The following is a 22,680-nucleotide window of genomic DNA, read 5'->3' on the forward strand; positions in this document are numbered from 1 at the left end:
ATTCTGGGAGACAGAGTGGTGAGTGGAGATCGCACCACTGCACTCCAGCTTGGATGACACAGGAAGACCCCATCTCAAAAGAAAAAAAATAGTAATAAAAAAATTTTTTTAAAAGTACCAAGGGCCCTCGGCGGGGGCGGGGGGGAGGCCGTCCCTGAACTGCCGGCCTGTGCTGGGGGTGGCTTCCCTCTGCTTCACCCCCAAGACCAGGGTCTTCCTCCCCAAGTGGGGCTCTCCTGCTTCACCCCCACCCCAGGGCCTCCTGAAGCAGGGCTCCTTCCACATCACCCCCACCCTGGGGCCTCCTGTCGAGGCGGGGCTCTGCTTTTCCCTCGTCTATTTTGTTCCTAGAACTCTGCCCTTTAAGTGAGCTGGCAGCACAAAGCAGTTATCACAGGGCACAGAAAAAACATGCATCAAGGTGCCTGCCACAGGATTCTCACAGCCAGGGTGAGGGTTGTGTGGGGACACTGACCACAGAGATGACGGTCAGTTCAGGTTGGGGCATCTGATCCCCAAACTGTACCCCACAATCTCAATTTCCAGCTAATTCCTGCCTCACCCTCTGCCCATCACCCTGGAGACACAGCCTGCTCTAGGCATCCTATCCTATGTGGCATCCCCACCCCTGCTTGCACCCAATGCTGATCTGGCAATGCCTAGCTCCAGGCCCACACCACCCTCCCAGACCTGCGTGTCCCCTGCCCTCATTCTGACGGAAGCCACAGGATCCCTGAGAACCAACTCAAATGTTAAAGTCAGCGCCTCTGGGGACACAAGGTCAGTGCCCCAAAGCCACTGGCAGCTTTTGTTTTTTTTAGACAAGGTTTTTGGAGTGTAGTTGATCACAGCTCACTGCAGCCTCAACCTCATCAAGCGATCCTCCCACCTCAGCCTCCTGAGTAGCTACGACTACAGGCACATGCCACCACATCTTGCTAACTTTTGTATTTTTAGGGGATAGAGACGGGGTTTCACCATGTTGTCCAGCATTCCTCCCGCCACGGCTTTCCAAAGTACTGGGATTACAGGCATGAGCCACTGCACACACCACTTGTATCTCCTACACCCATGTCAAACAGCAGCAAAGCGGTGGGAAGGGCTCCACCTGCAGTGTGGTGGCTCGCAGGCCTCCCTGACGTCCAGGCCTTTCTCAAGCGTGGGTGCCTTGGGGCCGACCCAGGACCCCCTCCCCAGCTTATGTCCTGTGGAGGAGACCCCACCATGCTGCTTACCACTGGCTGGAGATGTCCTGACCCCCCTGCCCACCACACCCTGATGTTACTGACTCTGAAACAGAACACAGTGCCCACCCTGGCCTCACCGTCCTCACCCCACAGCATTCTCAGGCACGCCCAGGCCCATCCACTCCCTGGACTCACTTCTGTCCCCCCAGGAGACCCTGCCTGGGATGTGTACCCACCTATGCCCTCCGCTGCCCACCTCAGCCTTGTGGGTCCCAGTGGTGAGGAGGGGAGTTCTCACGGCCAGCCAAGGACAGGATGGCGATGAGGGGTAGGGGAATGAAGGCCGCCAGGCCTTGGCTCATGCCTCCAAATTCCCCAGGGCCTCCTGAGCCTGGACACCGCTGCACTGCGGGGTGGGTGCAGACTGCCAGCCACGTGTCCTCTGCCCCACCCTCACTGGAAACGCCTTCCCGATGTGGCCCACGGGTCCTGCCGTTGCCCCTCACCATGCTCCCTGATGTGGCCAGGCTGGCCTGGGGGTCACGCTACCTGAGGCGGCAGAGCTGAGTCAAGGTCCAGGGCCAGTTTCTTCTGTGCCCATTTCCAGGGCAGCCCCTGCGCCCTTGCCACGCTGGACTCGGTGGGGACATCTGGGTGGCTCATCTGGGTGGCTCTCTGCAGATGTCACACATACGCTGTGGCTGGCGAGGTGGGTGGTGACGTGGGCGTGCAGCTCTCAGCTCTGTCACTGCCAGGCCCTGGGGTGATGCTGGGCAGAGCTGTCCCTGCCAGGGCCCTCGAGTCCGGGAGTGGGCGAGTCTGGGATGGTTCCAGAGCTTCCAAACCCACATCTGGCCCAGGATGTGAGAAGCAGCCCAGAAAGGCCTGAGCCAGGCTGTCCTGGTGGGGCAGGTACTGTGGGTCCTGCCTGCCCAACCGACAGGAGGCAGCCAGCAGATGCCCAGGTGGGAGGGGCTTGAGCTCTTGGGGTGCCCCCCAGCCAGCACTCATCCCAGGGCAGGGACCCCTCATGAGAGGGGGGGGAGTCACACGGTGCCCAGGACCCCCGAATGAGGACGGCAGCAGACCCGTCACAGCAAACGGAGTGGAGGCCTGTATTTCACACCTGCTCACTCATTCCATGGCTTAGAAAAGAACACGTCCACCGTGGAGGCCGCAAAGCCCGCCTAGAGCAGGTCGTAGAAGTAGTCCAGGCCCTGGCCCAGCTCCCAGATGGAGACCCCAACGCCCAGCTCCCGGGCCAGCTCCAGCCGCACCTGCAGGGACTGAACACAGATGGAGGTGTGAGCGCCTGCTGGGGCCTGTCCCCCAACACCCAGGAGTGTCCTCCAGGCCGAGGGGCAGCACTGCCTAGACCCCAGGGACGGCAGGCCAGCGCCTGCTGTGCTGTTGCATGCCCCATCTCTCCCCTGGTCCCATGGCTGGCAGCACACGCACCTTCAGGGTGGGGTAGAAGACGACGTGCCTCCCACTGCGGCTCCTGCAAGACAAGGGGACTGTCAGCCGGTCCACCGCCTCTGCTGGTTCCAGGCCTCCTCCCCTCACAGCCAAGGTCCACGGCCTGGACTATCCCCACCCGCCAGGTGGCCACCTGCTGTCCAGCTGTGCTCCAAGGCTGGGAGCAGCCAGTAAGCTCATGACCCCAGGACCCCCTGGGCCCTGCTGGCTCCCTCATCTCCACCCCCAGGGTCCCTCCCTGCACACAAGGCCACAAGGCCGAGGCGGGCCACACACTTCCCAACACTCACTTCTTGTACTCGAAGAAGTGCTCCGAGGCCTGGCTGTCCCACACCATCCGGGGCCTGTGGTCCTTCAGTGTCTGGATGTACCTGGGGAGACCAGGGTGTGGGTTTGGGGGCCCACCCAGCTCCCCCAAAGGCTGTGGCTATCAGCAGGGGCAGGGCCACTTGGGGCAGCAGGTAGAGGGAGCCACTGTCCCCAGTGGTCTGGGGGACGATGGCTGGTAGGGTGGCCAGAGCCTCGGGTCCTGTGAACCCCGTATTTGAGGAAGCACATCCTCCAGGAGCTTCCTCAGGAGAAGCTGCCCCAAGTCCTCTTAATGGCCTGGAGAGTGACACAAGGCCTGAAACTGCCTCACCCTGGGGATGGCCCTCAGGCTACACAGTAGCTGCTGGACGGGGCTCCTCACTCTGTCTAGACCCCAGGTGAGAGGCTAAGCAGACAGGCCTCAGGCTGCCCTGGCCCTGCTGCTGGCCCTGGACTGATGGGCAGTGCCTCATACTGGGGATGGCTGCCTGGGGCAGTGGTTTCTGCACCCCCTTTTTTTTTTTTTTTGAGATGGAGTCTCGCTTTGTCACCCAGGCTGGTGTACAGTGGTGCGATCTTGGTTCACTGCAACCTCTGCCTCCCAGGTTCAAGTGATTCTTCTGCCTTAGCCTCCTGAGTAGCTGGAACTACAGGCGCGCACCACCACACCCAACTAATTTTTGTATTTTTTAGTAGAGACAGGTTTCACCATTTGGCCAGGCTGGTCTGGAACTCCTGACCTCGTCATCTGTCCGCCTCGGCCTCCCAAAGTGCTGGGATTACAGGCGTGAGCCACCACGCCCGGCCTCTGCACCCTTTCAAAGGCTAAGTCTGCCTCAGTCTTGAACAACCACCGCCCCATGCCCAGGACTGCAGCAGGCCCCCCCTGAGCACCAAGAGCCAGTGGTTTGGGAACCACCCCCTCCGTCACAGAGGACAGGCTCATTCCCAAGGTGCTGGGGACACAACAGCAGTTTCCAGTTCATGGGGGACCTTGAGTGTAGGCACATCTCACACTGCACATTTGGGACCAGGGCAGGTGGTTCCAGAACACTATGGGCCACAGCCACCAGCAGCAGTGACAGATCGTTCTGGAAGCTTCTGGTCTCCACAGACAGGAGTGTGTGCAGGTGGAGGCAGCTGACAACAGAACATGACCAGTGGCTGCTGGGTGAGGAAAGTGCCCCCCACGTGCCTGGGGCTGCAGCCTCAGGGAGGAGGCCTGGAGTGGGGCCTACAGCCCGGACACCATGCGGGAGGGGAGGATAGGCAGTTGGCAGCTACAGGGGCACAAGGACCTGGGCTGTGTGGCATGGACATCTGCAGGACCGTAAGGGGTCATGGCTGGACACTGCAGGGTTTATCCAAGTGAGAAATGGCAGCCACAGGACCACACCTTGAGCCACCTTCCTGCTCCTGCCCAGGAGGAATGGGATGTCTGAGGATCCCAAACGGGAGAGGCTACTGTTGTCCTGAGTGGGGCAGAGTCCCCTTGACACTGGGTGCCTCTTCCAGACTAGGGCACATCACTTCAGAGCCGTAGGCAGGAGCAGCTGCCACCCGCTCAGCAGTGCTCGAGAAAGTGCCAGACCCCATCGGGTAGCTCTGGCCTTTTGGGGCATGGGGGCTGCTCTGCAGACATCAGACCCCGGTAGACACATGGCAGGGAGGGTGGGAATTAGCACTCGGGTGGCCTCCCCAACCCAGACAGAGTTTCCCTTAGATGCCTGTTTGTTTTTTTGAGACAAAGTCTCACTGTCACTCAGGCTGAAGTGCAGTGGCAAGATCTTGGCTCACTGTAACCTCCGCCTCCTGGGTTCAAGCAATTCTCCCACCTCTGCTTCCCAAATAGCTAGGATCACAGCCACCTGCCACCACGCCCAGCTGGTTTTTGTATTTTTAGCAGAGATGGGGTTTCTCCATGTTGGTCAGGCTGGTCTTGAACTCCTGACTTCAAGTGATCTGCCCGCCTTGGCCTCCCAAAGTGTTAGGATTACAGGTGTGAGCCACCACACCCAGTCCCCCTAGATGCTGGGAATGGGGCAGCAGCCGTGGCTAGCAGCTCCAGCCATCCCAGGCCTGGAAAAGCACTGCTGGACCCCTGCCCTCCTGAGGCTTGGCCAGGCCCCTCAACAGCCATATGCAAACATGGTCTTTCCAGAAGCCCCTCCAGGCCAGGCAACATCACGGAGGCTGCCGGCACAGCCACAACCCCACTGACAGCGCTATAATGACTGCTGTCTCCGGAGCTGAAACACGGCTCAAGGTGGTGTTGGTGTAATCTGCAGCTTCCCCCCAATATCTGCTGGGTGGCTCTGTGAGAAGAATGGGACATGCAGGGTCGTGGGCAGATGCGTCAGGGCGTTGGTGTAATCTGCAGCTTCCCCCCAATATCTGCTGGGTGGCTCTGTGAGAAGAATGGGACATGCAGGGTCGTGGGCAGATGCGTCAGGGCGTTGGTGTAATCTGCAGCTCCCCCCAATATCTGCTGGGTGGCTCTGTGAGAAGAATGGGACATGCAGGGTCGTGGGCAGATGCGTCAGGGCGTTGGTGTAATCTGCAGCTTCCCCCCAATATCTGCTGGGTGGCTCTGTGAGAAGAATGGGACATGCAGGGTCGTGGGCAGATGCGTCAGGGCGTTGGTGTAATCTGCAGCTTCCCCCCAATATCTGCTGGGTGGCTCTGTGAGAAGAATGGGACATGCAGGGTCGTGGGCAGATGCGTCAGGGCGTTGGTGTAATCTGCAGCTTCCCCCCAATATCTGCTGGGTGGCTCTGTGAGAAGAATGGGACATGCAGGGTCGTGGGCAGATGCGTCAGGGCAGGGATGGCCCTCGGGCTGTGGGGAGCTCTGGCCACGCCACACACTCCTCCTCCTGGGGGGCCTCTGTGGTCACTGCTCATAATCTGCTGCTCCAGGAGGAGGTGAGGCTGTGGATGGCCAGGACTCCTGAGAGCACCGAGTGCCTCCCACTCAGGAGCCCCAGCCTGGTGGTTTGGTGAGTGGGTAGTGACCACGCTGTGGGGGCAGCCACGACCAGGCCGTTGTCAGGGACCCCAACCCCGGGAATCGCTACTCCCAAGCAGGCCCTGGGGACGAGGAGAAGATGGAGCCCAGGTGCTGGGTGGGGGTGTGTGTCCAGCTCCCAAAAGCCCAGGGAGGGTCCGAGAGTCACTCCTGGGGAGGGAGGGTGAGGCCACCGGGTGTAGGGGTGGGGCTGAGTGAGGAGGGGTGGCTGCAGGCACAGGGAGGGAGTCCAGGCCCATAGCGGAGGGAGGACAGTCTTCAGAAGGCCACAGACACACAGCGGGGCTGGGTCCTTGGGGGGCCTGAGTGGCCACCCAGGCTGATAACTGGGACCCCCTTGAGGGCTTATAAGACCCCAAGGAGCATGGCTGGTGTGATGGACAAGCACACCAGGGGGCCAGGCTCCTAGGAGGAACAAGGGCCACACAGGTCTTTCGGGGAGCAGGCACCAGCCTCGGTGAGTGGGGAGCGGGCAAGGGGCCTGCCTGGGGGGAAGGAAGGGTCACAGAGAAGGCAGGGGAAGTTGAAAGTGCGAGGGTGGGTGTGGGGAGCACAGCAGGAGCCCAGGGGAGGGACAAGCACACTGACGGGGAGGAATAAGGACTCAATTAACACGGACAGCCTTGGCCTCACAGAAACATCCAGAACAGACAAACCTACAGAGACAGTGGGCTGGAGATGGGCACAGGCTAGGGCAGGGAAAGAGGGCACAACTGCTAAAAGGCAGAGGGCTTTTGGGGAGCAGTATGGAGGGTTGCACAGTTCTGCGAGCATACTAAATGCCACTTTGAAATGGTGCATTTTGTGGTAGGTGAATTTTATCCAACCTCAAAAAAAGTGACAGGGCCTCAAATTCAAATGGAAAGGGTCAAGGAAAGCCAAACAGGATATACACACAAAACACACCGAGACACGCCACAGAGGAATTCAGGAGGACCGGGGACAGAGGTTTGACGCGTTTCTAGGGAGAAAGCAGATCAAGTGTGAGAAAGATGTTCTTGGACCTCCTGATGTAGGGGGCGGGGGTCACCCCATGGAGACCAGCTTAGAAACTTCTCTTGGAGAAGCTTCCAGAAAGCCAAAATAAGTGGGACGAGGGGCTTGCTCCAAAGCCTGGGGAGTTTGCCAAGGTCTAAAAGGCAAGGATGAAAAACAGAGATGCCCGGGGGGCTGGGCGTGGTGGCTCACACCTGTAATCCCAGCACTCTGGGAGGCCGAGGTGGGTGGATCACCTGAGGTCAGGAGTTCGAGACCATCCTGGCTAACACGGTGAAACCCTGTCTCTACTAAAAATACAAAAATTAGCTGGGCGTGGTGGTGGGCGCCTGTAATCTCAGTTACTTAGGAGGCTGAAGCAGGAGAATTGTTTGAACCTGGGAGGTGGAGGGTTGCAATGCGTTGAGACTGTGCCACTGCACTCCAGCCTGGATGACAGAGTGAGATTCTGTCTCAAAAAGGAAAAAAAAAAAAAAAAAAAGCCTGTTGGAGGGAGGAGAGAGGGAGGCGACACTGGCGGACTGGCGGGTGGGGGAGGGAACTCCAATACCTGGCCTCCACTCTGAGCTGTGGCCCCGGTGGAGTGGGCGTGCCGACCCCCCAGAGCAGCCAAGTCTGAGCAATCCCTCCACCCTGCTAACCAAAGAGGCCCACGGAGGACTGGCCCACATGGACACACTGCTGCTGTCATGCTGGCCTGAGAGCCCGGGCTCGTGACTCCCAGGAGGGCAGTGGGCCATGCTCCTCCACTGCCCTGAGCGGCGCCGGGCCCAACCCTACAGTCTTGGCCCAGTGGCTGGTGGGAGCCCTGGTCATCCACCAAGAAGGGCGTCCCACTCTTGGCCCCTAAGTGGAAGCCACCTCATAGGAGGCCTTAGGGGAGGCCAGCATCAGAGGCTGATGGGGGCCACTCTCCTTGAGTCTGCCCAGGCAGCCTCCTGAGACACAGGGCTGACGAGAGCATCTGACCAGATGTTCCAGGACACCTTGACTCCATGTGCAGAGCCAGCCTGGGCTGAGCAAGGAAGGAGCCTGGGGAGGTGGCCCCAGGATCTCAGCAAGGCAAGGTATGAGAACTCTAGGCCAGGTGGGATGGGGAGACACGGGATAGGACAAGGAGTGGGAACTATGCACCTGTATCTCACCTGCCTCCAGGTGTGTGCCTGTGTGTACCTGTGCCACAGCTGGGGCCGGGAGCTATGCACCTGTGTCTTGCCAGTCTCCAGGTGTGTACCTGTGCTATAGCTGGGGCTGCCTCACCCGAGGACGCAGTTAACAGATATGGTGACGGAGCCTCCAGGACCCTTCCTGGCCACGCCCAGAACTGAAGTTGGGTGGCTGCCTCTCCCTAGACGAAATTTTTTTTTGTTTTTTTGAGATAGGGTCACCAGGCGCAGTGGCTCATGTCTATAATCTCAGCATTTTGGGAGGCCAAGGCAGGTGAATCACCTGAGGCCAGGAGTTCCAGACCAGCCTGGCCAACATGGTGAAACCTCGTCTACTAAAAATACAAAAAATTAGCCAGGCATGGTGACAGACACCTATAGTCCCAGCTACTTAGGAGGCTGAGGCAGGAGAATCGCTTGAACCTGGGAGGTGGAGGCTACAGTGAGCTGAAATCAAGCCACTGCACTCCAGACTGAGCGACAAGAGCGAAACTCCATCTCCAAAACAAAAAGAGATAGGGTCTTGTTCTGTCACGAAGGCTGGCATGCAATGGTGTGATCATAGCACACTGCATGCAGCCTGGACCTCCAAGGCTTGAGCGATCCTCCCACCTCAGCCTCCTGAGTGGCCAGGACTATACAGGTGTGCAACACCACACCCTGCTAACTTTTAACATTTTTGTAGAGATGGGGGTCTTGCTATGTGGCCCAAGCTGGTTTCAAACTCCTGGCCTCAAGTGATCCTCCCACCTCGGCATCTCAAGCTGTTACGATGACAGGCATGAGTCACCACACGCAGCACCCCTTGGATGTGACCAAGCGGCTGCTAGGGCTGTACTGGCTCCAAAGGTATAGCAGTGCAATCACCCAATCGTGGTATGCTGTGAGCCGCCCTGAGCTGCCATTAGGAATCCGTTCTGTGTCCAGGAGGCAGCAGGTAGAAGACAGCCTGGCGGCACACAGCTTCCTGCAGGGAAAAATGCACGAGGCCTGGCTCTGGTCGCAGAAGTATGTGTGGAGAGAAGCCCTTACTAGGACCCCTCAGGAGCCCCCACAGGGCTCTGCAGCCAGCTCCAAGGAAGGGGTCCAAGGGAGTGGAGCTGCTGCTGGCTGGTGAGAGGAGGGGCTTGCAGGCTCCGCCCAGGGCCAGGGCTGCTGTGGGCAATGGTGAGGCCCCCAACCCCAGGCCCAGGTCTCCTCCTGGAGGGAGGACATAGCTGACAGCTGCCCCTCCCCAAGCCTACCCTGCAGACACTGAAACCCCAGGTCAGGTGCTCCTATCTTCACCCGTTTCAGTCGCCTCTCAGAGCTTGAATTCAACCAGACAGCCCTCCTCGGTGGGTGGCCATCCTTTTCCAGGGCTGTCCTGTCTGAAATGTGGGATCCAGCAACGTCCTGAGACCGGAAGTCCCGAGGCTCGCCGTCTCCCTCCTGTGGAGGTGGGCGTGGCTACTCCACAGATACATGCCAGCCAGTCCCTGCACCCAGTCCCACTGGGGACATGCACAGGAGCTGCTGCTAGCCAGCCAAGGCTGGACAGAGCCCAGGGCTCCCAGAGGCACAGGCTGGAGACACTGAGGGCCCTGGGCATGGAGGAGACCTAGCCCCTCGTCACTGGCTAGCAGAGAGTGCTGGGGTGTTGGGAGAACATGGTGAGCGTGAGCCTGGGGATCGGGGCTGGGGTTGCTGAAACCCTTGGCGCCGCATGAGGCTGAGGGAGTCAAGTCCTGGGGTGGCCATGAGGGGCTTGCCACACCATTCTATGCACTTTTATGCTTGAAGATTCTCACAGTAAAAGATTCACAAGACAGGAGGAAAACGCCTAGGTCCACCGAGTCGCGGCCGCAAAAGGCGCCAGGGCAGTGATGAGGCCACATGCCTGAGATTCAATCCCTGCTGCTTCCAGCCTCCCAGACATCCCCTGGGGGGTGACAGACAGGATGAAGGGACAATGGGCTCCACTCTGCAGAGGACACAGGAGGCTGGAGGAGCGAGGAGGCTGGGGCTGGATGACTGGCTGGTGTGGGTGGCAGGCGCCGCATTGCTTGGCGGTGTGGGGGCATGTGAGGCTGGGGGCGTCTTCTGCTCTTTAGGGTGGCTGCAGCTATTAAGTGAGATTTCAGCTAGAAAAGCAGACATTTGGTGCCAACAGAAGGCGAGAACAGAGGATGAGGAGAGGCGTCTGAGCTGATGTCGCCAGAGCTCAGCAGGAGCCAGCACAGTTGCAAGGACCGATAAGCCTCGAGAAAGGGCTGGGAGAGGAGCCCCAGCTTCTGGAACAGATAGGGAGGACCCACAGAACACACCACAATGGGTGGCCCATCTCACCCTGTGCACGCTGCAGGCAGTGAGCCCTTGGGCTGGACTTGGTGTCCGGAGTGGATGCCACCTGTCCAGGGCAGGACCACGGACGGGGTGCAGATGAACAGTGCAGCTGAGAGGGAGGTCGGGGCTTGGGGAGGGGCCAGACGCCACCAGGGCAGAGCCAGGGTCAGGAAGAATGTTCTGAGGAGCTATGAACACGGCCCCTCCCCTGCGCGGACATTCAGGCGGAGGCAGGAGTGCCGTCCACTTGCAGAGGGGACTCTGTCACAGTTGGGAGCTAGGAACCTACCCAGGGAAGACTCTGGTGGCTGTCAGGCATCAAACTCCCAGCGGCAGGGATGCCTCCACCTGTGATCCTTGCCAGTGTCCCCCCTGGACTAGAGTGGGGGCGCCCTCCCTGCCATACCCTTGAGGCAGGAGCCATGGCTGTGCAGCGTCAGCGCTCTCTCAGCTGGCTCAGCAGCTGTGAGGATGCACGTGTGAGCAAGCCTTGGCAGCTGGTTATTTATTCCAGCCTTGTGGGAGGTGGCCCCGCTGAGCTGGCATCTGTGCTGCTGCCCTGGCCAAGGTCTCTGGGCAGGGTCAGACAGGGCAAGAGCTACTGGCCACCCAGGATGGGACGTGGGGACAGGCACTCTAGGGGCCCCTGAGACCCAGATCTTCCCACGGCCTGCTCCCCTTAAGTGGTCCTGCGTCCAGGCTGGAGACTGCCAGGTGCCCACACCCCTTCTCTGTGCCACTCAGGCCCAGGGGTCATTAACAAGGGCACTTTGGGTGGGCGAGGAGGGCAGATTAGGAGGGGACTTCTCCGATGGGAGTGAGGACCCAGAAGCAGTGCCTTTCTTTCCTGACTGGGTACACCCAGACCCCAACTTGTGCAAAACTGGGGGGTCTTGAGGGCATATACCCCCACACACTCACGTACACACCTTTGTAATCAGAATTCCGTGACCCCAAACCCACTAGCCAATTCTCAGAACAATCATGGGTGGGTGCAACTGCCCAGGGGAGGCTGCTGAAGGCTTTGGTTGTTTTGGAGACAGGGTCTTGCTCTGTAGCCCAGACTGGAGTGCAGTGCAGTCCCCACCTCCACAGCTCAGGCATTCCTGAGTAGCTGGGACCACAGGTGTGCACCACCATACCCGGCTACTTTTTTTTTTTTTTTAACTATTTGTAATGACGGGGTCTATTTTGCACAGAAGGTCTCGAACCCCTGGGCTCAAGCAATCCTCCTGCCTTGACCCCCCAAAGTGCTGGGATTACAGGTGTGAGCTGTTGTGCCAGGCCACACTGATGCCTTGTGTGACCTGACCCAGGCTCTTGTGCAGTGAGTGAGCCCCAACTCTTCACCCTCAGATGGTGTGAATGGCTGAGCTGTTCCCCTAAAATCCACAGGGTGAAGTGTGTGATGTCTTGAATGTTCTCTGCAAAATTCACACTGAAATGTGATCCCCACTGTGGCACTGTGGGGAGGCAGGGCCTTTAGAAGGTGACTGGGTCATGAGGGCTCTGCCCTGGTGAATGGATTAATCCATTCATGGACTAGTGGGTTAATGGACCAGTGGGTGACCATGGGCTTGGGACTGTGGCTTTCTAAGAAGAGGAAGGTGGCCTGGGTAGCTCGCTCAGAGCCTGTACCACGGGACGCCCTGCACTGCCTCTGGACTCTTCGGAGTCCCCACCAACAAGAAGGTTCTCACAGAAGTGACCACAGACCTTGGACTTCTTGGCTCTATAAGAAATAAATCCCTGTCTGGGTGCAGTGGCTCACACCTGTAATCCCAGCACTTTGGGAAGCCGACCCGGGTGGATCACTTGAGGTCAGGAGTTTGAGACCAGCCTGCCCAACACAGCAAAACCCCATCTCTACTGAAAATATAAAAATTAGCTGGGCATGGTGGCACGCACCTGTAGTCCCAGCTACTCAGGAGGCTGAGGCAGGACAATCACTTGAACCCAGGAGGCGGAGGTTGCAGTGAGCCGAGATCGCATCACTGCACTCCAGCCTGGGGACTCCGTCTCAAAAAAAAAACAAAAAACAAAAACATGGTGGCACATGCCTGTAATTCGAGCTATTTGGGAGACTGAGGCAGGAGAATTGCTTGAACCCGGGAGGCAGAGGTTGCGGTGAACCAAGATCGCGCCATCGCACTCCAGCCTGGGCAACAAGAGCAAAACTCTGTCTCAAAAAATAAAATAAATTCCTTTTCTTTATAAAGTACTCAGTTTCAGATATTCTGTTATAAGCAACAGAAAACGAACTAACACAAGTCCTAATCCCCAGTGCCTCAGAGTAGCACTATATTTGGAGAAAGAGTTTTTTTTAATTCTTTTTTCTTTCTTTTTTTTTTTTTTGAGACAGAGTCTCGCACTGTCACCCAGCCTGGAATGCAGTGGCGCGATCTCCACTCACTACAACCTCTGCCTCCCAGGTTCAAACGATTCTCCTGCCTCAGCCTCCCAAGTAGCTGGGATCACAGGCCTCCCGAGTAGCCTGCCATCACACCCCGGCTAATTTTTTTTTTTTTTTTTTTGAGATGGAGTCTTGCTCTGTCACCCAGGCTGGAGTGCAGTGGCACGATCTCGGCTCACTGCAGCCTCTGCCTCCCGGGTTCACACCATTCTCCTGTCTCAATCTCCTGAGTAGCGGGGACTACAGGTGCCTACCACCATGCCCGGCTAATTTTTTGTATTTTTAGTAGAGACGGGGTTTCACCATGTTAGCCAGGATGGTCTCGGTCTCCTGAACTTGTGATCCGCCCGTCTCAGCCTCCCAAAGTGCTGGGATTACAGGCGTGAGCCACGGCACCTGGCCACGCCCAGCTAACTTTTTGTTTTAGTAGAGACGGGATTTTACTATGTTGCCCAGGCTGGTCTTGAACTCCTGGGCTCCAGTCATCCTCCTGCCTCAGCCTCCTGAGTAGCTAGGACCACAGGCCTGAGCCTGCACTGAGAAAGTCTTTCAAGATGTGAGTAAAATGATGTCACAAGGGTGGGCTGTAATGCAACATGACTAGTGTCTTATAAGAAGAGGAGATAAGGGCCGGGCACGGTGGCTCACGCCTGTAATCCCAGCACTTTGGGATGCTGAGGCGGGCAGATCACGAGATCAGGAGATCGAGCCCATCTTGGCTAACATGGTGAAACCCTGTCTCTACTAAAAATACAAAAAATTAGCTGGGCGTGGTGGCGGGCACCTGTAGTCCCAGCTACTTGGGAGGCTGAGGCAGGAGAATGGCGTGAACCCGGGAGGTGGAGGTTGCAGTGAGCCGAGATGGCGCCACTGCACTCCAGCCTGGGTGACAAACGAGACCCCATCTCAAAAAAAAAGAAGAGGAGATAAGGACACACACAGGCGCACATGGGACCTTGTCAGGACACATGGAGAAGGGAGTTATCTACAAGCCTAGGAGAGAGGCCCTGGGAGGAGCCGACCTGACCTTAACGGCACCTTAATCTCATCTCCCACCTCCAGCCCCCAGGACTGAGACGAAGCTATTATTTCAGCTGCCCCACCTGTGGTACTTCGTTACCCTTGAATAGTGCGGTGGCGACTCAAGGTCAACACCTATCTGCCTTCCAAAAGCCCAATCAGAGGTGAGGCTTCCCTGAAGGCCTGGTGAGCAGAGCCCACAGCTGGAGCTGAGTCAGGGCTGGGTGCATGGGGAAGCCTCTTGCTTTGCACAGGGGACCCTGGGCTGGGAGTCCAAGCTCCACCCAAAGGCCCCAGAACCAGGCACTATGTCAGGGATGTGGTAAGGTGGGGAACAGGAGCTGTGCTTCCAGAGCCTTCCTGGGATTCCCAGCGTCAAAGGAGGGCTGTGGTGGGGGAGGGTGCAGCACACACAGGAGCACAGACCAGTCCCGACTGAAAGAACAGTTGGGCAGACAGGGTGGCTGGGCCCCTCACTCTGCATTGCAGGAACATGAGAGCTGGCACCCAGTGACTGACCCGTGCCCCATCTCAGCAGGAGCAGGGGACCCAAACAAGCCAGGGGCCCTGGGGCAGTGCCCTCACCGGTGTGGAGCCCCGCGTGTCTCAGCATGTGGCTGACTCACTGGGTGAGACGCGGGACAGAAGATGCCAGGCTCCTCGCCCTGCCTGATGCCCAGGCTGGCCCCAGGCCCTCCTCAGCCAGCACCCGCTCGCGTCCGCCCCCGCAACAGCGTCAGGCCCTGCTCAGCGACCCAGAGCCCACCTAGGGCCAGGAGCCAGAGAACAGTGGGAGCCCAGGCCTGTGCTGGACCCCAGGACCAGCTGTGTGGACAGAGAGAAGTGTGCACGTAGAGTGTCGGGGGAAGGCCTCCACACACAACCCTGGTCTTGCAACATGGCCCACCTGACATCTGCCATGGAGGGGCTCACGGAGGGCACCCCTGGAGGCCAGGCAGGGCACACTGCCCCGACATACTCCTCTATCCACTGCCGCCACCCTCAGGACCCGCGAATCCAGCAGGTTACCTCTGCCCCTCCCCACGGCCGACCAGGAAGAAGCAGGGGTGATGGTCTGGCCTCTGCTCACCTGCCTGGGCTGACACATTCACATATCCCTCACGGAGGGCAGGCCTGTGGGGGACCTGCAGAGACTCACAAAGACGACAGCTGAGGCCTCCACAGAAAGGACCAGGTTCTCCAAAAAAGCGAGCAGCTAAAACTGTTTCTAAGAAACTCAACTGCACCCAGAACAAAGATTAAGATGATTTATAAAAATGCTAGGCCGGGCGTGGTAGCTTACGCCTGTAATCCCAGCACTTTGGGAGGCCGAGACGGGCAGATCGCTAGGTCAGGAGATCGAGACCATCCTGGTTAACACGGTGAAGCCCCGTCTCTACTAAAAAAATACAAAAAAAATTAGCCAGGCGAGGTGGTGGCGCCTGTAGTCCCAACTACTCGGGAGGCTGAGGCAGGAGAATGGCGTGAACCCAGGAGGCGGAGCTTGCAGTGAGCCGAGATCGCGCCACTGCACTCCAGCCTGGGTGACAGAGCGAGACTCTGTCTCAAAAAAAAAAAAAAAAAAAAGCGAAAACACCCAGCACTCAACATGGTAAAATTCGCAATGCCTGAGGCATCAACCCAAGAGTACCAGGCCCACAGAAAGGCAGCATAATAGGACCCCAAACAAGGAGGAAAAGCAGTCTACTGAAACTGACCCCAATATCAGAACCAGCAGACACGAGCACTCAGCAGTTATTACAATTGAATCCCAATCTGCAAAAGTTTAGTAGAGACATGGAAGAGGGAAAGGGGACCCCAAACAAGCCTCTAGAGAATTGCAACATGTTGGCCAGGCTCGGTGGCTCGCGCCTGTCACAGTAGCACTTTGGGAGGCTGAGGCAGGAGGATGGTTGAGCCCAGGAGTTCGAGACCAGCCTGGGCAACATAGTGAGACCCTCCCATCTCATAAAAAATAAAACAAGATTGAATTACAACACATGAGGTGACAGAAGCACTGGATGAGATTAATGGAAGGTGGGGTGGTGAGAGAAAGGACTGCGTCAGGCTCAGGGCGGATGGGATTAACGGCAGGTTGGGCATAGGAAGAGAAATGGCCAGGCCAGGCACGGCGCTCACACCTGTCATCCCAGCACTTTGGGAGGCTGAGGCAGGAGGATCGCTTGAGCCTAGGAATTTGAGACCAGCCTGGACAACATGGCAAAACCCTGTCTTTACAAAAAAGTACAAAAATTAGCAGGGCGTGGTGGCATGCACCTGTGGTCCCAGCTATTTGGGAGGCTGAGGTGGGAGGACAGCTTCAGCCCAGGAGGTTGAGGCTGCAGTGAGCTATGATCACACCAGTGCACTGTAGCCTGGACGACAGAGTGAGACCCTGTCTCAAAAAAACCCAAAAGGAAACAGAAAAAAGAATCCCGGCCGGATGCGGTGGCTCACACCTGTAATCCCAGCACTTTCGGAGGCCAAGGCAGGAGGATCACAAGGTCAGGAGATCAAAACCATCCTGACTAACATGGTGAAATCCCATCTTTACTAAAAATACAAAAAATTAGTAGGGCATGGTGGCTGGCGCCTGTAGTCCCAGCTACTCAGGAGGCTGAGGCAGGAGAGTGGCGTGAACCCAGGAGGCAGGGCTTGCAGTGAGCCGAGATGGCGCCACTACACTCCAGCCTGGGCGACAGAGCAAAACTCCATCTCAAAAAAACAACCAAAAAAAGAGATTCCCAAAAGGTAAACGGTGTATTCGTGAGCTGTGGGACACATTCAATGGATCTAGTGTTTGTGGTCTCCAAAGGAGAGGACAGAAGAAACAAAAAATATTTGAATAATTTGGCCCCAAATTTTCAAATTTGCTAAGAGTACGAATGCACAGATTCAAGAGACTCCATGAACACTATGCAAAAGGAAAACGAAGACATGTCAATCAAATTGTCCAAAACCAGCCATAAATACAAGATAGTCCTAAGAGCAGGGAGGACGGCAACACAGGCTGGAGAACGAGGTGGCGGTGAAACGCCGTCCGTCTGAATGAGAGGGCGGCAACGTGCTTAAGGTGCCGGTGAAAAAACCGACAGCCAGAATTCTACAGCCAGGAAAATGTCCTCCAGAAATGAAGTAAAGTAATGCCAAAAAGAAACTACACTGGCAGAGCACACCAATAACACACAAAGCAGGAAATCAGTCCTGGGCAGAGGAGAGGAGCATTCAAATTCGACAGAGGAGGCCCCGGCCGGCCTGGGTGCTGTCGGCGAGGCTGACAGGTGGGGGAAGCCTCAGTCCCAGCCTTGCCCCGATGTGGGGACAGCTGACGTGGCGGTGTCGTGGGTGGCGACCACAGTGGGGGCTGCGGTGGGGCGGGCACCAAGCAGGACTGACTCCTGGCCCAGCCCCTATCTCTGACTCTGTGGGGCACGAGCCCCAGGGGACCGGGACCCTTCCCATCACTCCGTCTCCTTACACCCACACCCACCCACACCCAGTGACACCTTCAGCACGGCAGGGAGAGCCCTCGGCTCACCTGGCCCCAACAACAGGCTCACGGGCATCCTTGGAGGTTGCGTAGTCCATGCCATAGAAGTTGAGCCCCAGGAGGATTTTGCTTCGCCACTTGGACTTGGGGTCCAGGACCTGGACGCAGGCTCGAACCCAGGACAGGGGTGCATTAGGGCCAGGCCTGCAGGGCAAGGGGTGAGCGAGTTTCAGCAACAGGGAGGGCGCCACGCCTGAGCCACTGTTGGGGCCCTCCACTGAGGGGTGCATTCTCCCCATGCTGCGGCTAACACCTCTAGAAAGTTGTGAAGAAGGACGGGCGCGGTGGCTCACGCCTGTAATCCCAGCACTTTGGGAGGCCGAGGCGGGCAGATCACAAGGTCAGGAAATCGAGACCACAGTGAAACCCCATCTCTACTAAAAATACAAAAAAAAGCCAGGAGCCGTGGCGGGCGCCTGTAGTCCCAGCTACTTGGGAGGCTGAGGCAGGAGAATGGCCGGAACCCGGGAGGCGGAGCTTGCAGTGAGCCGAGATCGCGCCACTGCACTCCAGCCTGGTGGACAGAGCGAGACTCCGTCTCAAAAAAAGAAAGTTGTGAAGAACAGAAGTGACCCATCATAACGGGCTATCAGCAGAGCGGCCCCAGGAGGCACGCCACATCCAGGGCCAGGAACTCATATGTGGCCCCCACCCCAGAACCACAGGCAGGAGTCCACATGACACACTGGGAAGGTCAGCAGACATGAGGCCTTCTGAGCATCCTTCCTGCGGTGTCCCTGCCTGCACCGTGTCACACGGCCCACCCACAATAGTGTGGCTCAGGCCAAGGAGGACAGGGTGGCATCGGGCAGCAGCAGGACTGTGCCTGTGCCCCGCCCGTGACCCGGCTCCACCAGAGGCAGGGCCCCACCCACGGGACCACCACAGGGCATGGGACAGGTGCAGTGCCACTGGCTTCCCCCAGGTGGGCATCCAGGTTCAGCAGGTGGCCTTGTGCACAGAACCACAGGTAGGAGGGCGTCAGCTGTGCCCAGGAACCCCCCAGGTCCACACTGACTGCTGCGCTGTGGAGTCTGCTGTACCCTAGAAGCCCCCAAGCCCACACTCACTGATGCGCTGTGGAGTAGTCGTAGGTCATGAGGCTGAAACCGTCCAGCACGGGGGCCAGTTGCTCAAACTCCTTGTGCGTGAACATGCCCAGCTGGTCAGTCCTGCAACAGACAGGTGCAGCCACCTCAGGCTGCTATGCCCTGCCTGAAACCTCTCCCCAGCTGCGGTTCAGCTGGGGTGAAAGCAAGCTGGCTGTGGGGGACTTGGGTCACTTCTTCCAAGGGGAAAAGTGTCCTCCTGGGGTGGGGACAGCCTGCAGCTTGGTCGGGGCCACAGAGCCTCGGGGCTGGGAGACACTGGGATGTGGTCATGGGGGCCCAGAGGCCTGAGACCAAGATACAGTTGAGAATGACAGGCCTAACGGTGGGGAGACCTGGGCCAGGGCTGCCCGCGGAGGGGCAAGGTCTGTGGAGAGTGGCTAAGAGGATGGGCCACTGCCGAGAGCTGGAGTCGCTGAGATGGAAGTGACTGATCCAGGCTCCCAGGAGCGTCCCCTCCCGGGTCTGCACCAAAGCCTCCCTGAAAGCAGAGGCAGCTCCTGGGACACAGCCCTCAAGCCCACTCAGGGTCAGCCTGGCCCAATCAGACTGTCCAAAGCCCTCACTGGACCTCAGCAGGTAGATGGGAAGTACAAGTGCTTGGCTCCCAGGGATGGAGCAAGGCTGTGTGGCACATTCCCTGGTCGGCTGCGGACACCTGTGGCATGGGAACTGCAGAGGAAGCAGTCCTGTTCTATCTGCCTGGCCCCTGGGCCATCTCTGGATGGCAGCCCTTCCCTCGGGGACCTGCTCCTTGCTGACCTAGATCCACTGGGAACTAGTGTCTCCTGGGGCAGCCCTCCCACCTGGCCCAGGGAGAGTTGGGCGCTGGCCTATGGCCCCTCCACACCCAGGTCTGTAAGCCAAGGGGAGATGGGAGTGGTACACAAAGGTCAACACTGAGGGGGCCAAGGGACCCCACAGCAGCAGGACACAGGACACCAGCATGGGGGATGCGGCCGGAGGAGCGGCATTCACCAAAGTGAGGTGGGGCCCTGTGAGGCAGTGAGCCCTGATCTCCCTCAGTTGTGACCCCTCTTCTGCTTAAGGGCCACTGGGCTTCCAAATCTGGACCATGCCAAGGGCCTCCGTGCTGGGGCTTCTGTCAGGGGCCTCAGGGCCCAAGACACCCCTGCAGATCCCTGGACTCACCTGGCAGGTCTGAGGAGCCCCTCTCCAGATGTAGTTTTACCCCAGCCCCTGCCTTGAGTCTACTAGGACCAAGGTCTGGGCCTTCCTCCTCTGCTGAGCACCAGGAGACCCAGGCCCCAGAGTCTGTCCGCCCCATGCTGTCCCGGCCTGCGGGTACATGGAGCATCATCAGTGGTCCCCTCAGCCCCGACCTCTTTTCCTGATGCCTGCCAGCCCCACCGCTCAGGCATGGTCAGCCTCCCTGGATCCCTGAGAAACACCTGCCAGCGCTATGCCCATCACTCCTGGTGGCCTCCCTCAGTGCCTGGGCCCCTCTCTCTAGCCAGGTGCCCCTAAGACCTCAGCCCCAGATCCGGCTGTCCACTCAACCCTTCCCGCCCTGCAACCTCCCTCTGGGCCGAGGCCTCCACCCAGGTCCTCTCACCGACACCCAAGGTCATTTCTATTTTTGAGATGGGGTCTCTATGTCACCCAGGCTGGAGTGCAGCAGCACAATCCTATCTCGCTACTGCCTTGAACGTTTGGGCTCAAGCAATCCTCTTGCCTTTTTCAGTTGATTCAAAAAGGAAAAATGGCTGGGTGTGATGGCTCACACCTGTAATCCCAGCATTTTGGGAGGCTGAGGCAGGTCGATCTCTTGAGCCCAGGAGTTGGAGTCCAGCCTGGGGAACACAGCAAGACTCTGTCTCCACAAAAAAATGAAAACATTAGCCAGGTGTAGTGATGTGTGCCTGTAGTCCCAACTACTTGGGGGGCTGAGGTGGGAGGATGGCTTGAGCCAGGAGGTGGAGGCTGCAGTGAGCCATGACCACGCCACTGCACCGCACTCCAGCCTGGGCGACAGAGCAAGACGAGGCGTCGGTGTTGCTGTGGACAGGGCGCTTGTGTCCCCACAAATGGTGATGCTGAAGCCCTAACCACTGACGTGAGGGTTCTGGAGATGGGGCCTTTAGGAGGTGGTTAGGGCTAGACAAGGCCATGATGACGGGCCCCAAGGCAGAGTTTGTGTCCCTATGAGAAGAGACACCGCAGCTCTTTGCCATGTGAGGACGCAGCAAAAAGGTGCCAACTGCACCAGGAAGAGGCCTCGCCAGAAGGCAGCCTCCGGGCTTGCCAGCGCCTCTCCGAGTCGGTCCCAGACAGCCCCTTGGCCCCTCCCACACAGAGCCCCCCGGCTCACAGCCCACAACACTCAGGCCCTGGCGGCAGATGCCAGGTGGCATGGGCTGTCGATTCCATCCCAGCCCGGCTGCTCCTGAACTGAGATCTCCCAGTGACTTGCATTTGCGCTTCCCTCATGAATAACGTGGTTGAGCATCTCCCAGCCTGCCCACCAGCTCCACGCACACATCTGAGGCCTCTCGTGGCTCCGAGTCCAGGTCTCCTGCCCGCTTTTCTGTGGGGTCTTTGTTGCTTGCTTGCTTTTCTTCTCTTCTGTTTCTGAGTCAGGGTCTTGCTCTGTTGCCTCCCGAGGAGCTGGGACCACAGGCGCCACCACGTCCGGCTAATTTTTAAATTTTTTATAAGGCCGGGCGCGGTGGCTCAAGCCTGTAATCCCAGCACTTTGGGAGGCCGAGACGGGCGGATCACGAGGTCAGGAGATGGAGACCATCCTGGCTAACACGATGAAACCCCGTCTCTACTAAAATATACAAAAAATTAGCCGGGCGAGGTGGCGGGCGCCTGTAGTCCCAGCTACTCAGGAGGCTGAGGCAGGAGAATGGCGTAAACCCGGGAGGGGGAGCTTGCAGTGAGCTGAGATCCGGCCACTGCACTCCAGCCTGGGAGACAGAGCGAGACTCTGTCTCAAAAAAAAAAAAAATAAATAAATAAAAATTTTTATAAAGATGGGGTCTCACTATGTTGCCCAGGCTGGTCTCAAACTCCTGGGCTCAAGCAATCCTCCCGCCTCAGCCTCCCCAAATGCTGGCATCACAGGCGCGAGCCTCCACACCCAGCCCCTTGCTGCGTTCCCACCGCCGTGTTCGCATTTTCTCTCCCTCCAGCTCTCTCAGGTGGTTGTGTGCTCTTGGTCAGTGGCGTGGGCAGCACCGCTCCTCCTGGCGAGAGGCTGGTCTTCTCACTCCTTTGTGGTATCTTCTAATGTGCCGACATCCTGGTCAGAGTTGTCTGTGTCTGTCAGTCACTCCTTCCTCTCACGTGCCCCATGGTTCTGCTTCTAACTTGGGCCTTTGCTGCACCCAGGACCGTGGCCAGCATGACTGCCTGTCCCTTTGGCTCCTCCTTTGCTAATCTCATGGCAGCCCTGTCAGTCGCGGTTTCTATTCTGCAGGGGCCTATCCCAGTCCAACTCCTCCCCTGTGCCCATGATGCCCTTCCGAGCACCCAGTCCTGTTTCACACGCTGCTATATCAGACATGTGGGCTCCTGCCGTGAGCCGGGCTTGTGTGCCTCCCCCACATCCACAGTGCTGCAACACCCCTGTCCCTCTTGTGGGCACCATGCTTTCTACCACCTCATGGCCTTGGCCTCACCAGACACTCCTGGCAGAGCTGGCTTCACTCCACAAGGCCTTGGTAGGTGAGGCCATGTGTCCACGATCTGGCTCCCACCGGCTACAGAACGTGGCACAGAAACCACGAATGCCCCTCATGCCTCCACCAGAAATGCAGCTCCACGATGTCCCCAAGCAGGAAGGGGCAGTCCTGCCAGGGTACAAGGCTCCACACTGCGCCCCTCAGTGCAGCATGCCAACACGCCACACGCATGTGGCACAGCCTGCGTTTTCCCTTCGGGGCTCACGTTGCTGCCCACTGACCCAACAACTCTGCTACAGCCAGGCACCAACCACGGCCACAGGCTGGGAACGGTCCTTACGCTTTCAAGGGTGGTAACAACACGAGGGAACAAAGCAGGCCCCGTCCAGAGGCAGAAGCAGCTCACGGTGGTGATCAGTGGGGGAGAGGGGAGGGAACCAGGCCTGCGC

General features: G+C 58.3%; 1 protein-coding gene across 10 annotated transcripts in view; it reads right to left on the bottom strand.

Moving 5' to 3' along the window:
• Positions 1-933: 933 nt before the first annotated feature.
• The window catches only part of CHID1 (chitinase domain containing 1), a 47,596-nt gene continuing 25,849 nt past the window's right edge, over positions 934-22,680 (bottom strand). For 8 of the 10 annotated variants that reach the window (XM_033204019.1, XM_033204017.1, XM_033204024.1 and 5 more), the window contains 5 exons: positions 18,543-18,644; positions 17,461-17,616; positions 2,957-3,037; positions 2,646-2,688; positions 2,279-2,473 (listed from right to left, as the gene is read on the bottom strand). In XM_033204019.1, coding sequence (XP_033059910.1) covers positions 2,375-2,473; positions 2,646-2,688; positions 2,957-3,037; positions 17,461-17,616; positions 18,543-18,644 — 481 coding nt within the window. In that variant the 3' untranslated portion in view covers positions 2,279-2,374. Of the gene's footprint in view, positions 2,474-2,645; positions 2,689-2,956; positions 3,038-17,460; positions 17,617-18,542; positions 18,645-22,680 lie in introns of all 10 variants that reach the window. The other 2 variants (XM_033204015.1, XM_033204023.1) reach the window with 2 other exon arrangements.

Source organism: Trachypithecus francoisi, unplaced genomic scaffold (assembly GCF_009764315.1).
Source record: "Trachypithecus francoisi isolate TF-2019V2 unplaced genomic scaffold, Tfra_2.0 Lachesis_group8, whole genome shotgun sequence".
Taxonomy (NCBI): domain Eukaryota; kingdom Metazoa; phylum Chordata; class Mammalia; order Primates; family Cercopithecidae; genus Trachypithecus; species Trachypithecus francoisi.